General features: G+C 41.1%; 1 protein-coding gene across 9 annotated transcripts in view; it reads left to right on the forward strand.

Annotated features, from left to right (window-relative positions):
- ARNT2 (aryl hydrocarbon receptor nuclear translocator 2) overlaps positions 1-18712 on the forward strand; it is a 174826-nt gene that overhangs the window by 116295 nt on the left and 39819 nt on the right. For all 9 annotated transcript variants that reach the window (XM_075897103.1, XM_075897104.1, XM_075897105.1 and 6 more), the window contains 4 exons: positions 4755-4831; positions 6989-7123; positions 8859-8933; positions 15101-15252. In XM_075897103.1, the coding sequence (XP_075753218.1) occupies positions 4755-4831; positions 6989-7123; positions 8859-8933; positions 15101-15252 (439 nt within the window). The remainder of the gene's footprint in view (positions 1-4754; positions 4832-6988; positions 7124-8858; positions 8934-15100; positions 15253-18712) is intronic.

Below are 18712 nucleotides of genomic sequence, written 5' to 3' on the forward strand. Positions count from 1 at the left end.
CTCCAAACAGTTGGGGGGATTTTTATGTATAGTGTGTATTGGGGCATATCCCAGCTAATACGTTTTCTAGTGTGTTGCACAGGCTTAATGTAATCCACCTCAACAACAACACAAAAGTGAATTTAAGAACAGCAGCTCCTCTTGCCAACACTGAGCTCCATCAAAAATAACATTTTTTAGCTAAATTTAATTTTGGAGATTGTTTATGTTGCTTTGAGTTTATTTGGGTAGTCATGGACCTGAACTACGTTCCGAAAAGGGGAAAGTGTTATTGAACATAACAAAAATATTATGAAAAATGGAAGTCATCCAGCTTACATAGCTTTTGTCTTATTTCATGGTATACTGCAGAAGGGCCTCCGCAGGCCAGATTCGGCCTGCCAAGCGAGTTGATCCGGCCCATGGAGGCCCTGTCGCTCCCCCTGCCTCCAAGCCAATCAGGGCGTGGGGGTGAAGAGAAGCAAGCAGAGTCTCCTCCCGCCCTGGAAGGGGTGCAGCACTTCTAAGCACCTCACACTCCTTGCATGATGGGGGCAGGGTGGGAAGAGACTTCGAGTGTTCCCCCTGCCCCTAGGCCAATCAGGGCTTGGGGGCGGGAAGAATGCATGAAGTATCCTCCCACCCTGAAAGGGGCTCAGCATTTCAAGTCAACCTCCAGCTGCTGGTGGTGCTCCCTTGCAGGGCAGAGGCAGGGAGCAAGAGACTTCACATGCTCCCCCTCCCCAGGCCCTGATTGACCTGGGAGCAGCAGTGGGGAGCACGCAAAGTCTCCTCCCTCCGCCAGGGGCATGAGTACCTAGAGGGAACAGCCAGCTGTTCAGAACAGCTTGTGGTTCTCTGTGCGGGGGGTGGGAGAGGAGAGAGGGAAGGGGGAATTTGCTCATTCCCTCACTCCCAGACCAATCGGGGTCCGTGGGCGGGGAAGCATGAAAGTGTCCTGGCCCTGCCCCTTCTGCCTGAGGCCCTGCACCTTCCCGGGTGGCTCGGGGCCACTTCAAAAAATTTCTGAAGTAGCCCCCGGTCAAAAATTATTGCCCACCCCTGGTATGCTATGTCCTTAAGGAAACCATAAGAAAGCTCATTGAAACTGAGGAAAATTACCTTTTAAAATATTATTTTTACATTGAAAACACCTTTATAAAAATGAGAGCCTTTAGCTAATATTATCCAGTCTGACTGCCTAATTTAAGACCTTAAATCTATATTTAGGTCAAAACAAAAAGTTGTTGGAGGAGCTGAACACCCGTAAGCTCCAATGAAGTCAGTGGGGAAAAAGCTGGTCCTCAGCATCTCTGAACATTAATCCCATGAACTTCTCAAGGCAGAAGTTATGTGAATGTTGTATACTTACATTTTCAGAAAGTTGGAGGAGGGATGTGCACAGCTCAAAATAAGTGGTGGGGTTTTAATAATAAATGTTTTGACCAATGTATAAGCCCCTTCTGCTATTTCTGTTTGTCATTGTTCATCTCATCTTTTATATTTGTTCTTCCTGTATACAATTCTATTGTCAGATTATTGTGCACAGCATTATATGAGAGAGAGGTAATGGATTGTATTTAACATTCCCTCAGATTTCACATAATCCCCAGGTGAACCACTTTTTGTCTCTGTGAGGAAATATAGTGTTCACATGCAAAGGATTTTTCTTGTTTTTGGAACTCAGCCTATACCTATAGCCCAACTTCAGAATTGTATTTGTCTGTGTGCAAAGTTTTAAGTACATATGCTTGTTCCTTCTTTTCATTATATGGTTGCCTCTAGTTTCATAACTCATAGGCAGACTTTGTCTCTGTGTGGTTTTGTAGCTGCTTTACACTTCAGAGAATGACTAAATGCAGTATGTGAGAGAGAGACTTTCACTGTGCACAAACACAGAAGTGAAATCAAAACCAAAAATCCTACACCAGGTGTGGGCAAATTCTGGCTTGCGCATCAGATCTGGTCCACAGGGTTAGTCCCTAGTGGGCCCCTGCCTCCATGTTTAACTGCACCACCGCAGGTATCAGAGGATCACTGCTCACACTGGCCGCGAATCACCTTTCACAGCCAAAGCATGCCTCAGGAAGTGGCACTTCCTGCCGCTTCTATTGGCCATAAATATCAATTTGCGGTCAACCAGAGCTGCAATCCTCCAATATCCGTGGAGGCGCAGGTAGACTCAGCGGCCCACCAGTGGCTTACCCTGTGGGCTGCTTTTTTTTTTTCCCACCCCTGTTCTACACCATGCTTCAGTCAACTCTGTTTTCATATTTTTACTTATTTTATCCTGGTGCATTTGTTTGTTAATATGTCTTTCATTATTATGTGTGGAGATAAATATTCTTTCAGCGGCATAAGATGTGTAGTTATAATAGAACTGAGATTGTAATTATATTTGTGTTAGGTTGCAGACATATTTGTTCTTCTAAAGGCCTTACTTTTTTACTTGAGGTGTTTTATAGTCCTGATTCTTATTAATATTGAGACCCTTTGAAGCCTGAGCATGTAAAGGGCTCTTCAGATAGGTATAAATGTAATTTATGTTCACAGTAAGAGTTCTTTATCCTGCCAGAGATGAGTAAGTACTGTATACTTAGTGAAAATGAGAATCAGATCCCGAATTACCAGGAACTGTCTTTTCCAAGTCTGTAAAATCAACTAAACAATAAGAAGTCACTAAGACCAGGTGTGTTCACCCAAGAATTCTGAAGCAATTCAAATAGCAGGATTAGTAACTAGGGATGTAAGCAACTAGTCAAGTAATGAACTACCCAACTGCTTGCTTCCCCCTCTCTCCTGTGCTGCCTCTGTATCCGTTTGCCAGAAGCTGGGAATGAACAACAAAAAGTGGATTGCTTGACGATTACCCGTTCTATTCATTTCCTCCATTCCCTCTGAGGCACCTATCATTGGCCACTGTTGGAAAACAAGAGACTGGACTAGATGGACCTTTTGGTCCAACCCAGTAAAACCGTTTTTGGGTTTTTATGAACATGAAAAATAATATGGGCAAATAAAACACACTGTGTTTTTAAAACTCTGTATTTAATGTGTGATTCCTTTTGAAAAAGTACCTTTAATTTTGTATACTGTTTTGCTCTGTGCGTACAACTCCTGAATATGGGTCAAAGGAAGTATATGGCTTTTAAATAGGAACATCAAAGACCTTTCAATGTAAAGAAGCTCTTTAAGGGCCAAATTAGGATGTGTGTATGGATTAAGAGGAAGAGCACTGCATTGAATAGGAAACATAGGATCTATTCCCAACTCTGCTTTTAGCTTCTCATATGCAGTGTTTTAGCCATGTCGGTCCTAAGATGCTGGAGACACAAGGTGGGTGAGATCATTTCTTTTATTGGACCAAATTCTGTTGGGGAGAGAGACAATGTTTCAAACCACAGAGCTCTCCTGCTCTCACCGAAAGAAACTGATCCAATGAAAATATTACCTTATCTACCTTGTCTCTTTAACTTGTGTTACTTTGGGCAAATCACTTGGGCCTCACTTTCAACACCTGTAGAAGGAAGACACTAAATCTTTTTCTCCATTGTAAAATCCTTTTGAAGTGTACAGGTGAAATCAGAGCTAATTTATAATTATCTGAGTGTCAGAATTTGGGCTTCAGAGTGTAACCTTTACTATAAGCTGTGAACAAAATGACAACAGTAGTTGAATATATTGCACAAAATAATCATTTTTCATATTCATGTGTATTTTATTATATCTTATAACTGTGGGAAAGAGGAAAATATTGTGTAATGTTCAGAACTCTGTGGTTAAATAACAGTTATTTTAAGTATGAACAGTTTATCTTCGAAACCTTGTCACTGAAATTACCTATGTCAGTCATTTTTCACATGCATCATGTAGAAAAAGCTATATCCCATTCTCCTCTATATAGTTCAAGATTGCATGCAGTTTGATTGACTTGTATAAATGTCATGAGGATAATGTCTGAATATGATTGTTGCTTCATAACCGGTAGCTGACTTTACAATTAACTTCATTAATGCATTAACATTCTTTAAGTGATTCATTCATGTTGTGTCTTAATTCCAAGAAACATTGGGGAAAAGAGTTGTAAATAGCTTAAAATAAATCAACAGTGCTACCAACAGAAGAGTTTTTCCTAAATGTATCACAGGAAGTTGATAACTCAAAGCTTAGATTGAGAAATCTACTTACTAAAGGCTTAGCAGAATAATATCTGAACATTCATGTAAACAGCATTTCCCTTTATGTAACATTTGAGTGGAGAATAGCCTACACTTACGCTTTATATTATTCATATTAGTCACAGTTAATCCCATTGAAAACCAGAAAACAAATAGTCTAATGAAAACCCATGTTTTTCAGTCTTCTATTTCCTTTCAACATACCATAAAACATCCAGCATGCATTGTTAAAGGAAACAAATCCATTTAATACAAAGGCTGGTAACCAGTCTAAATGGTTAAGTTGATGTGTAATCCAGATTATACCTTTCTTTTAAAGTTGGAATGTAGTGTATACTATGCCAAAGAAAATGCATAAATTAAATCTTGCAGTAATATTCTGAAAAGCTACAGATGACTTTCTCGAGGATAATCAGTAATATTAATGAAAATATTATTGCCAGCAGATTTTATATATGTGTTTCTCTTATACTAACTGAAACCAGGAGATAGACACTAGGTTAGTTGTAAAATTGAAAACATTTATAAAAATAAACAAGTGATTTTGTTTGTTCACTTTTCCTATCAGTAACAATGGTTTCGTTGTTGTTGATTTAGGAATGACTATACCAGAAGAAGATGCAGATGTGGGACAAGGTAGTAAATATTGCCTTGTGGCAATAGGGAGGCTGCAGGTAAAGATGCTCTTTTATTACATACAAGTGCTAAAAACCTTAGTCTGTGTTGTAATATAGTTTTAATATAAGATTCTGGACAGAAGATTACCATCTGGGTCATGGTACTAAAAGCGCAAGGCTGTGGTGACTGCGCCCAGCCAAGTGATTCATTCTGTAGTTGGATGGGCTGCAGAAATAATTCTTTGTGGAAGTTTCCTGGGTACTTGACAAGAGGGAATCATCTGGGGATGGAAACTATTGTGAATAGATTTTGTGTAGTGGCTGATTTAAAAGGCTAATTAACTATCTGGAAAAACTGTACAGGGTGCCCCCACTATAAGTTGCCCCAGTATACATCCATTCCATACTAAAGTCATTGTCGCTTGTAGGAAGTGACGTGTTATAAGTCCTCCTATTCCACGCTCTTAAGTCATGCAAAAACAAAGGAAAACAAAAAACCAATTTGTGCAAATAGAAGTCAGCTGTGGGGAAAAACAATCCCTGTTTGAAGTTGTTTCACTATAAATCCAAGGTTTTTTGGAACGTATCTTGGACTTATAGTGAGGACAGCCTGTAGTTGCAAAAGCTAATTTGAAAACAATAAAGTTAATGCAGTCAAGAGGCCCTAGAACTTAAGAGCTTTACAAAACATAATTTTATTCTTCCACAAATAAGCACTTCATACTGCTGAAATATTACACGACAGATTCACACACAGAAGTTCATAGAAAAATGTGCAAATAGGATTTTACATCATTTGAGCAATATATCCAAATTTGAGGCATAATGTGGGTACTGTATTCTATGGGTACTTCCTCCCCTGCTGATGGTGTCCTAATGAATAGTTCTGAGCTGAAGCTGGAGTAGCAGTAATGAATCTTTTCAGTCACAGTAAGCAAGTCATTTTTATGTTCCTGTCTGGGAATCATGCCATTAGTAAAAATGGCTGATCCTAATGCATGGTCTCTTGTTGGCCTTCACTCATGCCCATCTGTTAGGATAGCAGAGTTCCCTCTTAATGGTAGCGTGCCAGTGTTATTGGAGTATAGCTGCCAAGCCAATATCAGTTAAAATGGGCAGCCTGCATTGTACTGGAAATATTATCACTGCTGCAGATAGTGTGTCCTGTGTGGTACAGTATTTTTATGTCATTGGAATGACATTTTTCACTTAATCACACGTATGTCCAAAGATTAAAATATCCCAAATTGTGGACAGAAGGAAATTACGGAGTTTGCAATTGTTACAGCTGCCAGAATTGACTCTTGCCCAGAAATCCCATTAATAACACCTGGTGCATCAAAACATCTGGTCCATAAGAGCATAGCCAGCGGGCCCTCTGTGAGTGAAGGCAAGGTCAGGCAAGCAGTGCAACTACTTTCATCACAAAGGAATCAAGGTGTATACATTTTAAAACTGTGCATTCCAAACAGTAAACCAGAAAGTGACAGCCAGTCACCTCCCAGCTCTGTTAACTAGCACATTGATGCTATTGTGTTCCAGAGCAGACCAGAAAGAGATTTTGTTCAGATTGTCTGTGCTTTCTTCGGAGATCCGGTTGTTTAGGGTGAATGAGAGAGTCAGAGTTCTCACTTGTAGCCCACTAGAAGTAGATTAACTTGGCTGGCTGCATAGGTCTCAAATGGGAACCTGGAAATACTGCCTTCTTTCTGAAGGACCTTGATGAGAGTGTACTTAGAATCTCTGTTTTTCTTTTGATCGTGGTATCTGCTGTGTTAGCATTATGTCCTTAACGTTATGTCTGTGCTGCAAGCGAAGCTGTGATTGTAGCACAGGGGAAACATACCTGTGTGACAGTCACACCTCTCGCAGTGTAGCGATGCCCTAAAAGCCCAGTGGGTCAGAAATGTGTCAGTTCTTTCAGAACTTACTAGAGTTACCTGTTAGAACCTTCTTTGTGGCGTACCTTTGATAGGCTTGGTTTCAAATGATTATTTGTCCATGGCCCATGTAACAGAGTGATGGTTTTGTGCTGGGGACTAGACTGAAACCATTTCAGTTTCATATTTTATGTACTTGCTTTATTTCTAATCCCTTCTGAAGGGTTGAGGAGAAACTGACAGGTTTTGTTGTTTTAAATGAAAAAAAGCAGCCTCTATTTATGATGACTGTTCATTTTTAAAAAATTATGTTTATCTGATTTGTTTGTCCCAGGTAACTAGCTCACCTGTGTGCATGGACATGAATGGAATGTCTGTTCCCACCGAGTTCTTGTCTAGACACAACTCTGATGGAATAATCACATTTGTTGATCCAAGATGTATCTCTGTGATTGGCTACCAACCGCAGGTCAGTTTCTAGTTTTAAAAATAAGATTGGTGAGCACTCATTAAGGGCATTCTCTATCTGTGTTTGAAAATAAAAACATAGCTACAGCAATGGGCAAATTGTGTTAGGGAGTGGGCCACATGAGAGCCCTCCTTCATCTCAATGTGCCGCAAGACTGTCGTAAACAAAGACAGTCTCCTAGGTTAGGGTAGTTTTGCTGACTGCGCCTGTGTACTTAGAATTTGTCAGGTGGGTTGATTGAACCATAGCAGTGCTTTGATTGGATGCAGAGGAAGCACATGGCTTTTACAGTCAATCTTGTGTGCCCTTCATGTGCCCTCACTTTATGTGCATGTCACTTCAGTAATACCGTTACCAAAAAAAAAAAAAGACACAGGCAGAAACCAGCAGAATCTAGCAACCTTGTGCATGGGCAACAGTAAACAAAATGTATTGCAAGCTACACATAGAACCCCGATGGGTCATATGTGGCCTTTAGACCACAGGTTGCCTGCCACTGGCCCAAAGATGTAACAGTTCAGCTGATCACCAACTGTCCTTCTCACAAAGTCTCATGTTAAGGGTCATTTATTTTGCCATACTGTGCTCACATCCTTCGAATTAAGAGCTTTCCCCTTAATTACAGGGGATATAATTTTAACCTTTTTTGGATTCAGTGGTTTTTAGCACTGAGCTGGTTCAAATCCCAGGCATCTTTCAAATTCTACCAAATTAAAACATTTCTCTTGAAGCAATATAGATCTTGCTTTGAGAGATTTATATTTGTAGATTTTACTTCTCTACCAACAACAAGCAGACCTCCATTATGAAGTTTATTTTTCTTGAGGCTCATGTCTTCTCCTTTGAATGAAGATTAAGATAATATAATTGGATACTAAACGTGCTTTATGGGATAACTTTCTCACAGATAACAGCCTGTTATCTTTTAATCTGAAAGGAAAATATAGTTTCCCTATCTAAACAAGTGTACTTCACCAGCAAGACATTTTGTCCTTGCACAATCATTTTGCTTTCCCTTATATATTGATTTGAATGAGTTTTATTGTAAATTATTCAAAGAAAACCATATATTAAAGTGAATGATATTGGATTAATAAAGGGTTTCAGTAAGGGATGTTAAATTGCAAGTAATCCAGTAACTGTATAGCTCACAAATATTTTGTCGGTTACGCAGTTACCCGATAAGTGCTCTTCACCGAAAATACCTAAGGACATGGCAGGCTGACTCAGTCCCAGCTCATTTCAGGTTCCAGCAGCTACCCCTACTGGCTCCTTAGGTACTTTTAATGCAGAGCCGCTGCAGGGGGTAGCTACTGGGACCAGGCATGAGCCAGGACTGAGCCAGCCTGCCAGCCAGCCTGCTAAAAATTTACTTTGGGAGGAGGGTGTTTGCGTGTAGCTGGTGTTGCTAACTGATAAGCATCTGCTTCTCGGTTAATCATTTAATTAGATACATTATTACATCCCTCATTTTGGTGTCCTTAGAGGTATAAACTGGCACCTTCAACCCGCACTAAAAATTTACTCAAAACTGTTTTTACAAGAAAATATGTATGTCTTTGCAAAAGCGAAGATGCAGTGTAGGATACCAGTCCTGCAAACCCTTATTCAGATGATTAGTCCAGTTGAAGGTAATGTGACTAGCTATGCGAGCAAGGATTTCTCTCCTAATTAAAGCCTTGTGGGATTAGCACATAAGTTTGTATTTTTATAGTTTTATATTGTGCTTTACTAGGATCTTCTGGGAAAAGACATTTTAGAATTCTGCCATCCGGAAGATCAAAGCCATTTGAGAGAGAGTTTTCAACAGGTATGACTCTACTATTTTTCCCCCCACTTTTATATAAAATCTAGCATTCATTTCTCAATACCAGGGCTAGTTCTCATATCCAGCAGCAGGAGGGTGCATTGCATGAGGTAATTCATATTAATCTCTATAACTCATATTCTAGTAGTAGTTTAAACTGGATTATATACACATCTTTAGAGTGCTACATTTTCAGAAAAATCACTCTGTTTTACATGTATTAGAGGACTAGCCATGTTAGTCTGAATCTGCATAAACAATGAAAAGTCCTGTGGCACCTTATAGACTAACAGATTTATTGGAGCATAAGCTTTCGTGGGCAAAGACCCACTTCGCATGCATCTGACAAAGTGGATCTTTGCCCACGAAAGCTTATGCTCCAATAAATCTGTTAGTCTATAAGGTGCTACAGGACTTCCTGTTTTACATGTTTTCATTCTTACTTCTAAAATGTAAATGAAATATTCAGGGCACATTTAGAGCCATAGTCTGGTTCTGGATATGCCTGCATAGAGCCCACTGAAGTTAACAGGAACTGCAAGGGGTTGGTTGTCTTCAGCAAGAATGATTTTTTGAGCTGAAACTTGTTCCATTCCCATTCCTGAGCCAGTCAGGACTAGTCTATTTCTGCTCCCAAGAATGTCAGTGGGAATTTTACCATTGATTTCTGTAGGAATACACACATGCCACCACTGAGTGCTTTTGAAAATCCCATCTGCAATAGATCCTTTGCTGATGTAAATCAGCACAGCTACATAAACTTCAGTGGAGCCGTCCCAGTTTTACCTAGCTATGAATTTGACCTTGTATAAATTAAAGAAATGAAATACAAAAGGCGCACATAACATATGGAAATGATTCTCAGTCTGGATTCAGTGTAGCAGTGGAGTTATATAGATGATTAATTACTTAAAGCATGACAGAAAACTAATGAAACCCCATAAAATCTACGTGAGGAAGATAATTCATACAATACTATTCCCATTTTATAGATGGCGGATATGCATATCGAAGGTTATGTCTACATGTTGCAACTAAGAGTGTGATTGCAGCATTTGCAGATATATCTGAGCTAGCTCTGATCTAGTAAGTTTACTTATGGGGAAATTCTGTATCACTGTGTATGTGCAGAATTTATATCCCCCCACAGATTTCTTTGCTCCCCTGCAGAAAAGTGACTTTCAGACAGATAAGCCAGGGAAGCCACAAGAGAGGTTCTGTGACCCTCCCCAACAGTGTATTTTGGGTGCCCAGAGGAGAGGTAAATCCCTGTCTGTCAAGGAATGGAACTGGAGAAAATGTGGCTGATGGCTCTTACTTTGCACTGGGCTCAGCTGCTAGTCCCAGCTGAGCTTGGGAGATCAGGACTACTTCGTTCCCTGTACAGCATCCAGAACCATGTCAGACTCCCATCCCAGTTGTAAGAAGCTCTGCAACCTTCCTCCTCCTCCCTCCCCCCCCCGATGCTTCCTGCAACCATTCCTCCATTCCAGGTGTTGGCGAATGAGGCAGTGTACAGAGAGCTGTTCCCCCATCTGCCCAACCCCTGTAAATCCAGACCCTTCCACCAATCCTCAACCCCCATACCTAGAACACATCCCCTGACAAGCCCCCCACTCCTCTGCACCTGGATTACCCCGATGCTACCTGCACCCAGATTCCTTCATTGCAGAGTCCTAGCTAGCTGCACTTGCATCCCCACCCCACTGAGCCCCACTTCCACAGCATCTGGATCACACACTGAGCCCCCTACCTCACAGATGCCCCTTGTCTGGGATCCAGCCATTTTCACACCCTCCTCCACAAACTCCTATTACCATTGTACACAGAACCACTCCACAAGCCCCTGCACATCCCCACCCCTGCACAGGACTCTCCTTAGCCATCTGCACCCAAATTGCCACACACAGAACCCTCGGTGCTCTCACCTGAATCCCCTCACACTAAGCCCCTCCACGCTGGAATCCTTGCTGAGCTTGCCTGCCCACAGCTAGTGCACCTGGCATGGAGCAGTAGGCCCAAGGGGTGTTTCTGAGACAGGCCTAGTCCTTGTGCTGTGACAGGGTTGGGGACAGTCACCCTGCTGAATCCATATCCCACTGGGGGCTGCACAGTGATCTCCCACATCTGTGCAATCAGTGGCCTATGCTGCCCAGTGCCATGCTGGAGCCTCCACATTTATGTGACAAATACAAATTGCAGAAATTTTAAAATATCGTGCACAGAACTTTTAATTTTGGTACAGAATTTTTAGGCTCAGAATGCCCTCAGCAGTAGAGCTTACTAAAAATAGCTACAGAGTTCCCACAGCCTGGGCTAGCCACCCAAGTATAAACCTGTCCAGGACTCTGGGTACGTGCTTCCATGGCTAGCCCATGCTGCTGGTCATGGTGCTGCAGCATCACTGCTATTATTTTTAGCTAGCATGCTAGATCAAAGGTTGCTTGGGTATGTCTATACATACTGTAAACAATCACACATCCTGTCTGTAGTGTAGAGATACCCCAAGATGCCCAATCTAGGTGCCATAGAAGTTAATGAATAGGCAGTGGAAGTTAGATCAGGCTTTTAAGGGTCTCCTGATGCTACACTGCTGAAGTCAGTGGGAGTTTTGCCATTAACTCCACTGGAACTATTCCTGTGCTTACAGTATTTGTTTTAAATGTTGTGATGGATCAAGGCCAGAGGCTATGACTACACTGCCCCCTCTGGCACAAAAAAATGCAAATGAGGCAAAGTGTGGAATATCGCCACGCCTCATTTTAATTAATGAGACTCTGTTTTTGTGCAAGAGGCTTTTGTGCAAAAAAACACCTCTTGTGAAAGAGCTGTTCTTCCTCTTTCTTTCAGGAAAAATGGCTCTTGCACAAGAGGGGTTTTTTGTGCAAAAACAGAACCTCATTAATTATGCAAATGAGGCATGGCAGTATTCCACGCTTTGCCTCATTTGCATTCTTTTTTTTTTTTTCACAAGAGGGGTCAGGGAAGACATAGCCCAAGTGACTTGTTCAGGATCAGACATTAAGCAATTGGAAGAGCCAGAGATTAAAAGTGAAATGTTCCAGGCTATGCATCCCACATTCAGTCAATCAACCCATGTTACCTCTCTCTTTGGTAGAGAATTCCTTTTTATATTGAGTACAGTAGCAGTGCAGTCCATGCTCCTGTTGTTATCAGTAATTAAAAGACTTAACTCAACAATTTAACTGTACTCCAGGTGGTTTTCATTTCTAAAGAGTTGGAGTTTTTTAAGAGGTTAAACATTAGCTTTGAACTTTGTTATCCTGTTTGTGTGCACTATTTTAAATCACTTCAGGTTTTTCCCACTGAAGACTTCCATGCTTTATACATTATTACAAAGTTAATGCTTGCTTAATTTAGATTGCAAAGCAACATATCATTACAATTTGTTTTGTTATTGACTGTTGGGCCATAAGAATTTATTTTTTTAAATGGTAACTTATTTCCTGCCACCTTTGCTCAAAATCCTCTCTAAAGTTGACATTTTTAAATTGCTGATGCTGTCTGAAGCAGTTTGGTGAATAGCAGGGTGGGAGGGAGTTGCAGTTGTTGGTTGAATGCCAGCTTCCATCTCAGAGCCTTTACTTCCTTGAGAAGATAAATTCATTCATCAGGGTGGGAAAATTAACCCAGAATGATACATTCTCAAGGCCAAGAACAACAAATAGAATTGTGTATCAAAGGTTCCAGAGGACAGTTATCTAATATCCACTAGGAAAACGTTCAGAATGGACACAAGCACAAGTTCTGTATTCTTTACAGTGGGTGTGGTGGTAGACAGTTGTTGATAGAAGGATATGGTTTATTGGACTGAAACTACAAAAGCATGGATTTTAAATAAAACATTAACCCTGGGCTTTCGGAAAGTAGGTAGGATGAATAGGCTTTATTGTTCTGGGCCTTACTGAAGTTTGTGTCTCTTCCTTATGTTCTGTCTATGTAACTATAATGGATCTAGTTGATCAATTTATAAAACAACCTTTTGAAAAAAATCAGATTAGAGCAATTCTCCCTCCCTAGCTGTTTGTCAGCAGCCACATGGCATAAATGCCAAGTTTCTTCTAGGATAACTCCTGTTAGCAAAGTCAGACTATAGATTACTGATAAAAAGCAAATCCTAATGGGTGAGGATTAAGATTTCACAATGGGGTCCAGCATTTATTTGCACAGACTCTCCTTTTCTTCCTGAGGCATTTCATGACCTAGCCTGCTGAAAAACTCTAGAAAATAATTGTGTGGCTCTGCTAAGTTTCAGCTGAAGGGCTTAACAAGACCTCATGAAACATAACATTTCCTCTGAAGTAGTCCCAGACCATTAGCTAATGGACAAGACATAACATGGACATAATGCAGAGGAAAGGTTCTTTAGATTTTGTTTAGTTTGTTTCTGTTTTAAAGTCATTGGGAGATGGGCCCAGGCTATAAAATTTGGATCCAGATCAAGAGTTCATCGATGGGGTTTGGAATCTGACAGCCCGTTTTGGGCTCATTTGTTGTTTGATCATCCAGGTTTCATTGTGTCCTCTGTAGGACAAGGCTCCACTCTTGTGACAGACTCTTCCCTTTTTACTCACGCACAAGTGCCACGGACTTCAGTGGCACTTGTGCAACCAAGGGTAGTACTTTTTCCCCTGTATTACCAACATCCAAATTCTGATTTAGATATAAGCATATAGCCTGGGGTGGGCAATAATTTTTTACTGGGGGCCACTTCAGAAATTTTTGAAGTGGTCGGGGCAGCACTGGAAGGGGAGGGGCCTCAGGTCGGAAGGGTCAGAGCTACGATACTTCCCTGCTTCCCCACCCACAGACCCTGATTGGTCTGGCAGTGGGGGAACATGTGAAGTGTTCCTCCCCCAGAGATTCCCCCTAGGCTCCCATGCTCTTGGTGGTGGGAGGAGACTTCATGCACTCCCACTTCTGCCCTCAGGCTAATCAGGGCTTGGGAGTGAGGAAGCGCGCAAAGTCTCCTCCTGCCCTGCCCAGGAGCATGTGGCGCTTTTAAGCGCCATGTGCTCCTTGCATGGTGGGGGCAGGGCAGAGGAAACTTTGTGCACTCCCGCCCCCCCACAGGCCCAGATTGGCCTGGGGATGGGGGAGCAGCAGGGCTTCTGTGAGCAAGATCAACCCTCTTGGCGGGCCAGATCCAGCCTGCAGAGGCCCTTTTGCCTACTGTTAAGAATCTTATATTTGTGTGGTGATTTTCATGGGTATCACAAGGGGGAGTACCTAGTGTGTCTGGAGCCTGCAGATAAATAGTGTCAGAACACATGAACTACATGAGGACAAAGAATTTTCCAACCCAGAAAAAGGGCAGCAGATATGTCTTCACTGTTCAGTCATCAACAGATGTGACTCTAATGGACAGTTGTATGAACTCCAGATGCTTTGATTGTGATGTCTTTTAAAAACACCCAAGGAGAATGGATGTAGCTTAGGGATATATTGATAGATTTTACCCAGAAGGATAAGAGAGGTGGGCATTCAGGAATGAAAATGTCTATAGGCACCATTTCAGACAGAGAGGCTTCAGAATCAGATGCATGGGCATGACACATCTGACTGAAAATTTTAGACTTTGCACTGTCTGACTTCTAGCATCCTTGAAAAGCAAAGTAAATTTCTTAAGAATCTCTTCTTCGGACCTTTTTCTTAGCTACGATATTAAAGTGTGAGTGGTTCAGTGCAAATATAACAGGTAATCAGGCAGCCAGGTGGAATTGTAAATATTCAAACAACCTAATGAAAAATTGTGTTTTCTCTTAGTATTTGATTTATACATTGTGAGATGTTTCTTTGGTGATTATTTGTAAATATTCGTATAATGAAAGATGCTGTGGTTTTATTTTTCTCATAATAAAAGTTGAGCTATGATTCATATTGTAATTCCCATTGGGATAAAAAATGATCTATTGATCTTTATATGTAAATTAGAAGAAGGTATTTTGTAATATATCAGTTTAGTCCTTAAGGAGCTTATTGCAAACCCAGGGACTTGGGTTGTTGGGTTTGTATAAAGAATACATCCAAATTGTATCTGTATCTTTGCACAATTTGGGACTGAAATCCACCATTTATTGCAGGTGTACTATTTGTTTCCATATCCAGTATCAGCCTGCTGTCTCTAATCTTTACAAATACTTTTTCAGGTTGTTAAACTGAAAGGCCAGGTCCTATCTGTGATGTATCGTTTTCGTACCAAAAACCGGGAATGGATGTTAATTAGGACCAGCAGCTTCACCTTTCAGAACCCTTATTCTGATGAGATTGAATACATCATTTGCACCAACACTAATGTTAAGTAAGTGCTTTTCATGGAGCTTGAAATTTTTTTTTTAAATAATTTAATCTAAAATCATATTATAACCAATGTAAAAACTCGCAGTCAGGTTCTTATGGTGGCCTATTGATAGTTGCATTCATTTATCCTGACACTAAACCTGTGATGGGCAACCTAGGCTAGTGAGTGTGCCTCACGAGTGTCCCTCTTTTATCTCAGTGGGCTACAAGATTGTTGCAACTATGAGGGTCTCCTGGGATAGGGTAGTTTTGCTAATTGCGCTTGCGTACCCAGAATTTGCAGGGTGTGGCAACTGAACTGTAGTAGCGCTTTGATTGGATGCAGAGGGAATGCATGGCTCTCACAGCCAGTGTTGTGTGCAATGAGCACACACCTCATTTCGTGTGCCCTTGCTTTATATGTCACTTTAGGAAAAATCTCAGGGTGGACACAACCCTACGCATGGCCAACAGTAAACAAAACATCTCACAGGCCACACATAGCACTCCAATGGGCTGCATGCAGCCCTGCAGCCGCAGGTTGCTTGCCACTAATGCTACACTATAGTAGGATTATGTACAGGTGCTAACAAATAAATGCTTCTGTTTAACATATGTTCTTGCATATGTGTCATTAGCATATGGGTGCATCACACATTAAAAACAAATCTCATGAACACAGAAAAGCCTAATAGTTTTGATCTAGACTGCGTTGAAGCACAGGGCCTCCAGCAGCACAACATCTGCCCAGTTCAGGCTAGTTTGGGGAATCAATAAGGGTTGGCATTTTTCACCTCTTAGTAGTGAGTCCAAATCCAGTTCATTCGTGAGACGGGAGAGCAGTTAGTCCAGTTCATAAGCTCAAAGGGCAAGCTCATGTAAACAAGTCTCCTGCCTCTTGTGCGATATAACCATGTACGAGTCCTAGACCTGGCCTGCTTCTCCTTGATTCATCCCTCCTACTTTGCAGCCAGTAGTAGTTTGCTAAAGTAACTCCTGCATGGACCATGGTAGGAGAAGATTGGCACTTAACACTAACTTGGAGTTGGGGTCAAGGTTACAAAGACTAACAGCTCCTTTAATTCTTTTCATTGGCAGGGCAACATCTTGTGTGTGTTGGCAGCTTAATGCCTCCTTGATCCTTTAGAACTGTGTGCTCAAATCACCGCGAGTCTGAATTAATTTGTGACTACCCCCATAAGAAAGAGGCTGGTTTAGGAATGTTTAATCCCCAAATTGGTGTTACAGAGCTACTCCCAAAAGAGAAGTTCTCCTCAGAATCCAGTGCAGCCTAATTCATCACATAACCTCATAATGCAGACTGTCAGAGCCAATAGCTGCAGAAGCTAATTTGAGATGTTTTCTTCTGTTATGGATCTTCTCCCAATAAAATAGTAATCTGATCTTTTAAAATGTGTTTTGGACTAAGCTGGTGGGTTTTTAAACAAGTTTTTTAACTCAAAGGGGAAGTTGAAATGTTACAAACCTGTTAGAATGTGTAATGGAGATCTCAAACAAGCACTTAACGAATGTAGCTGGGCACTGATACATTCACTGTCATAACCCCCTCTCCTGTGGCTTTGCATTTTATAAATATGGTAAGTGTTCTTCCTCTGTTTCAACTGTCATTTCTATTCTACCTTGTTTCTTAGAGTGCAGGGGAGGGAGAGGTGCAATGAGCCCATTTTTGCATATACTACCTATTGTCTTGCGCACCTATTGTCTGTGCACCAGAGTTTATAAGGGTATAACTTGGCTATAAGTTAAACTCCCAAAGTGCCCTGGAAGTCATGCTGAGATGAGAAAGTGCTAAGAATTACCAGAAAGATGTAACCTTTACAAGAATTATTTACCAAAAAATATTGTTTTTGTAATATCCTAACAAACAACGTTAGCTTACATCAGCAAAAATCTGATGTGCCAGACAGATAAACAGATGTTCAAGTGTACTGGAAGTTCACGAGCAAAAATAATGATCCTCTGTGGAAAAAAGGGGACGTAAGTTACATTTATAGGGCTCTGTATATTTTCACTGTATCAAAATGTAAGCTAACTTCAGAACTTGGTAAACAGTATTAGTCATTTGTGATCAGGCTGCAAAAGATTTTTTTTTTTTTTTACCCGTTATGGTATGCAGTCTGTTATGCACTGACTTAAAATAAATGGTTAGAATTGGCTCTGAGGTCTCTTTGGTTGCTATAAAAAATACTTCTTGGTAACAAAAACTGTGCCTGAAAAAAAGGTCATACTGCCCATTTGGAGAAAGCAAATCTTGTGCTTTGAAATCAGGGAGCTAGTTATTCAACTCCCTGATTGGCACATCCAAACATTTATGTATGCAAAAAAAAAACCCTCCATACTTTTGCATATAGGTATTTGCATACATAAAAAGAGTGCAAAATTTGAGAAAATTGCTGATAACTGGATACCAAACGAAATAATTCGTTTTTATTCCCAGGGTCCAGAGATCTACATTTTGACCTATAGGTTAAAAATTGTTTACCATTGTGCCATACTTTCCTTTTTCAAGACATTGTCCCTAGCGCACACTGGGATAAATAAAATAGTGCTAGTATCTGTAGCCCTGTCGTATCTATCCTTATTTGGTTTTAAAAACAAACCAGAGGTGTTGCCCTAATATGGAGATTGAGTGCAGTTGGTGTGACAGATGATGTTTCCATGTTATCTCTTATACAAGATATTACTAATTGTTTTTCTTCTTTCCTCCTTAGGAGAGATTTTTTTTAAGTTCATAAATGTAAATACTAGGGATGTTAAATATTGGTTTATTGAACAGTCAATTAACCTCATTAATTCTTACTTGTTACTTGAGTATCTATATTTCCTGGAGGTGGGGCCAGCAGCCAGTGCACTTCGGCCCCACTCCCAGGGATCCCCCTGCCACTCCCACATAGCTGCCTCTGTATCAGAAACAGCGGCATGGGGTGCCAGGCGGGAGCTGGTCTATGAGGGGAGCAAGTTTTAAAACAAGGCAGCAGCACGTGTTGGCAGCTGCTAGGGTTGACAGGTGCCCGGTATTTGTGCCTCCCGTCAGGTAAAAAAATTCAGAAAATATCAGATATGTAAAACTTTTGCTGGGCTTTTTTTTTCCTTCAACAGAATTTTTCCCTGTTTTTTTGGCGGGGGGAGGTTCAGTATTTTTTGTTAAACCATCTGGCAACCCTACCAGCAGCCCCTGTCCGGGGTGGAAGTCTGACCTCCCAGACACCGCGTGAGCTGGAACTGAGCCAGGCTGCCTGCCCATCTGTCTCCTAATACACTTCAAATGCAGAGCTGCAGCAGGAGTAGGTCCCGGACCTGTCACAAGGTGGGACTGAGCCGGGCTGCTGGCCAGCCCGCTAAAAAATGTACTGGTGGAGTGTGGGATAGAATGTGTGTAATTAACCTACAAGCTTTTGCTTATAGGCTAATTGGCTACACTATTAGATCCCTGGTAAATGCTAGATTAAAAGGAACAAAAC

The sequence above is a fragment of the Pelodiscus sinensis genome, chromosome 14 (genome assembly GCF_049634645.1).
Source record: "Pelodiscus sinensis isolate JC-2024 chromosome 14, ASM4963464v1, whole genome shotgun sequence".
NCBI classification, from domain to species: domain Eukaryota; kingdom Metazoa; phylum Chordata; order Testudines; family Trionychidae; genus Pelodiscus; species Pelodiscus sinensis.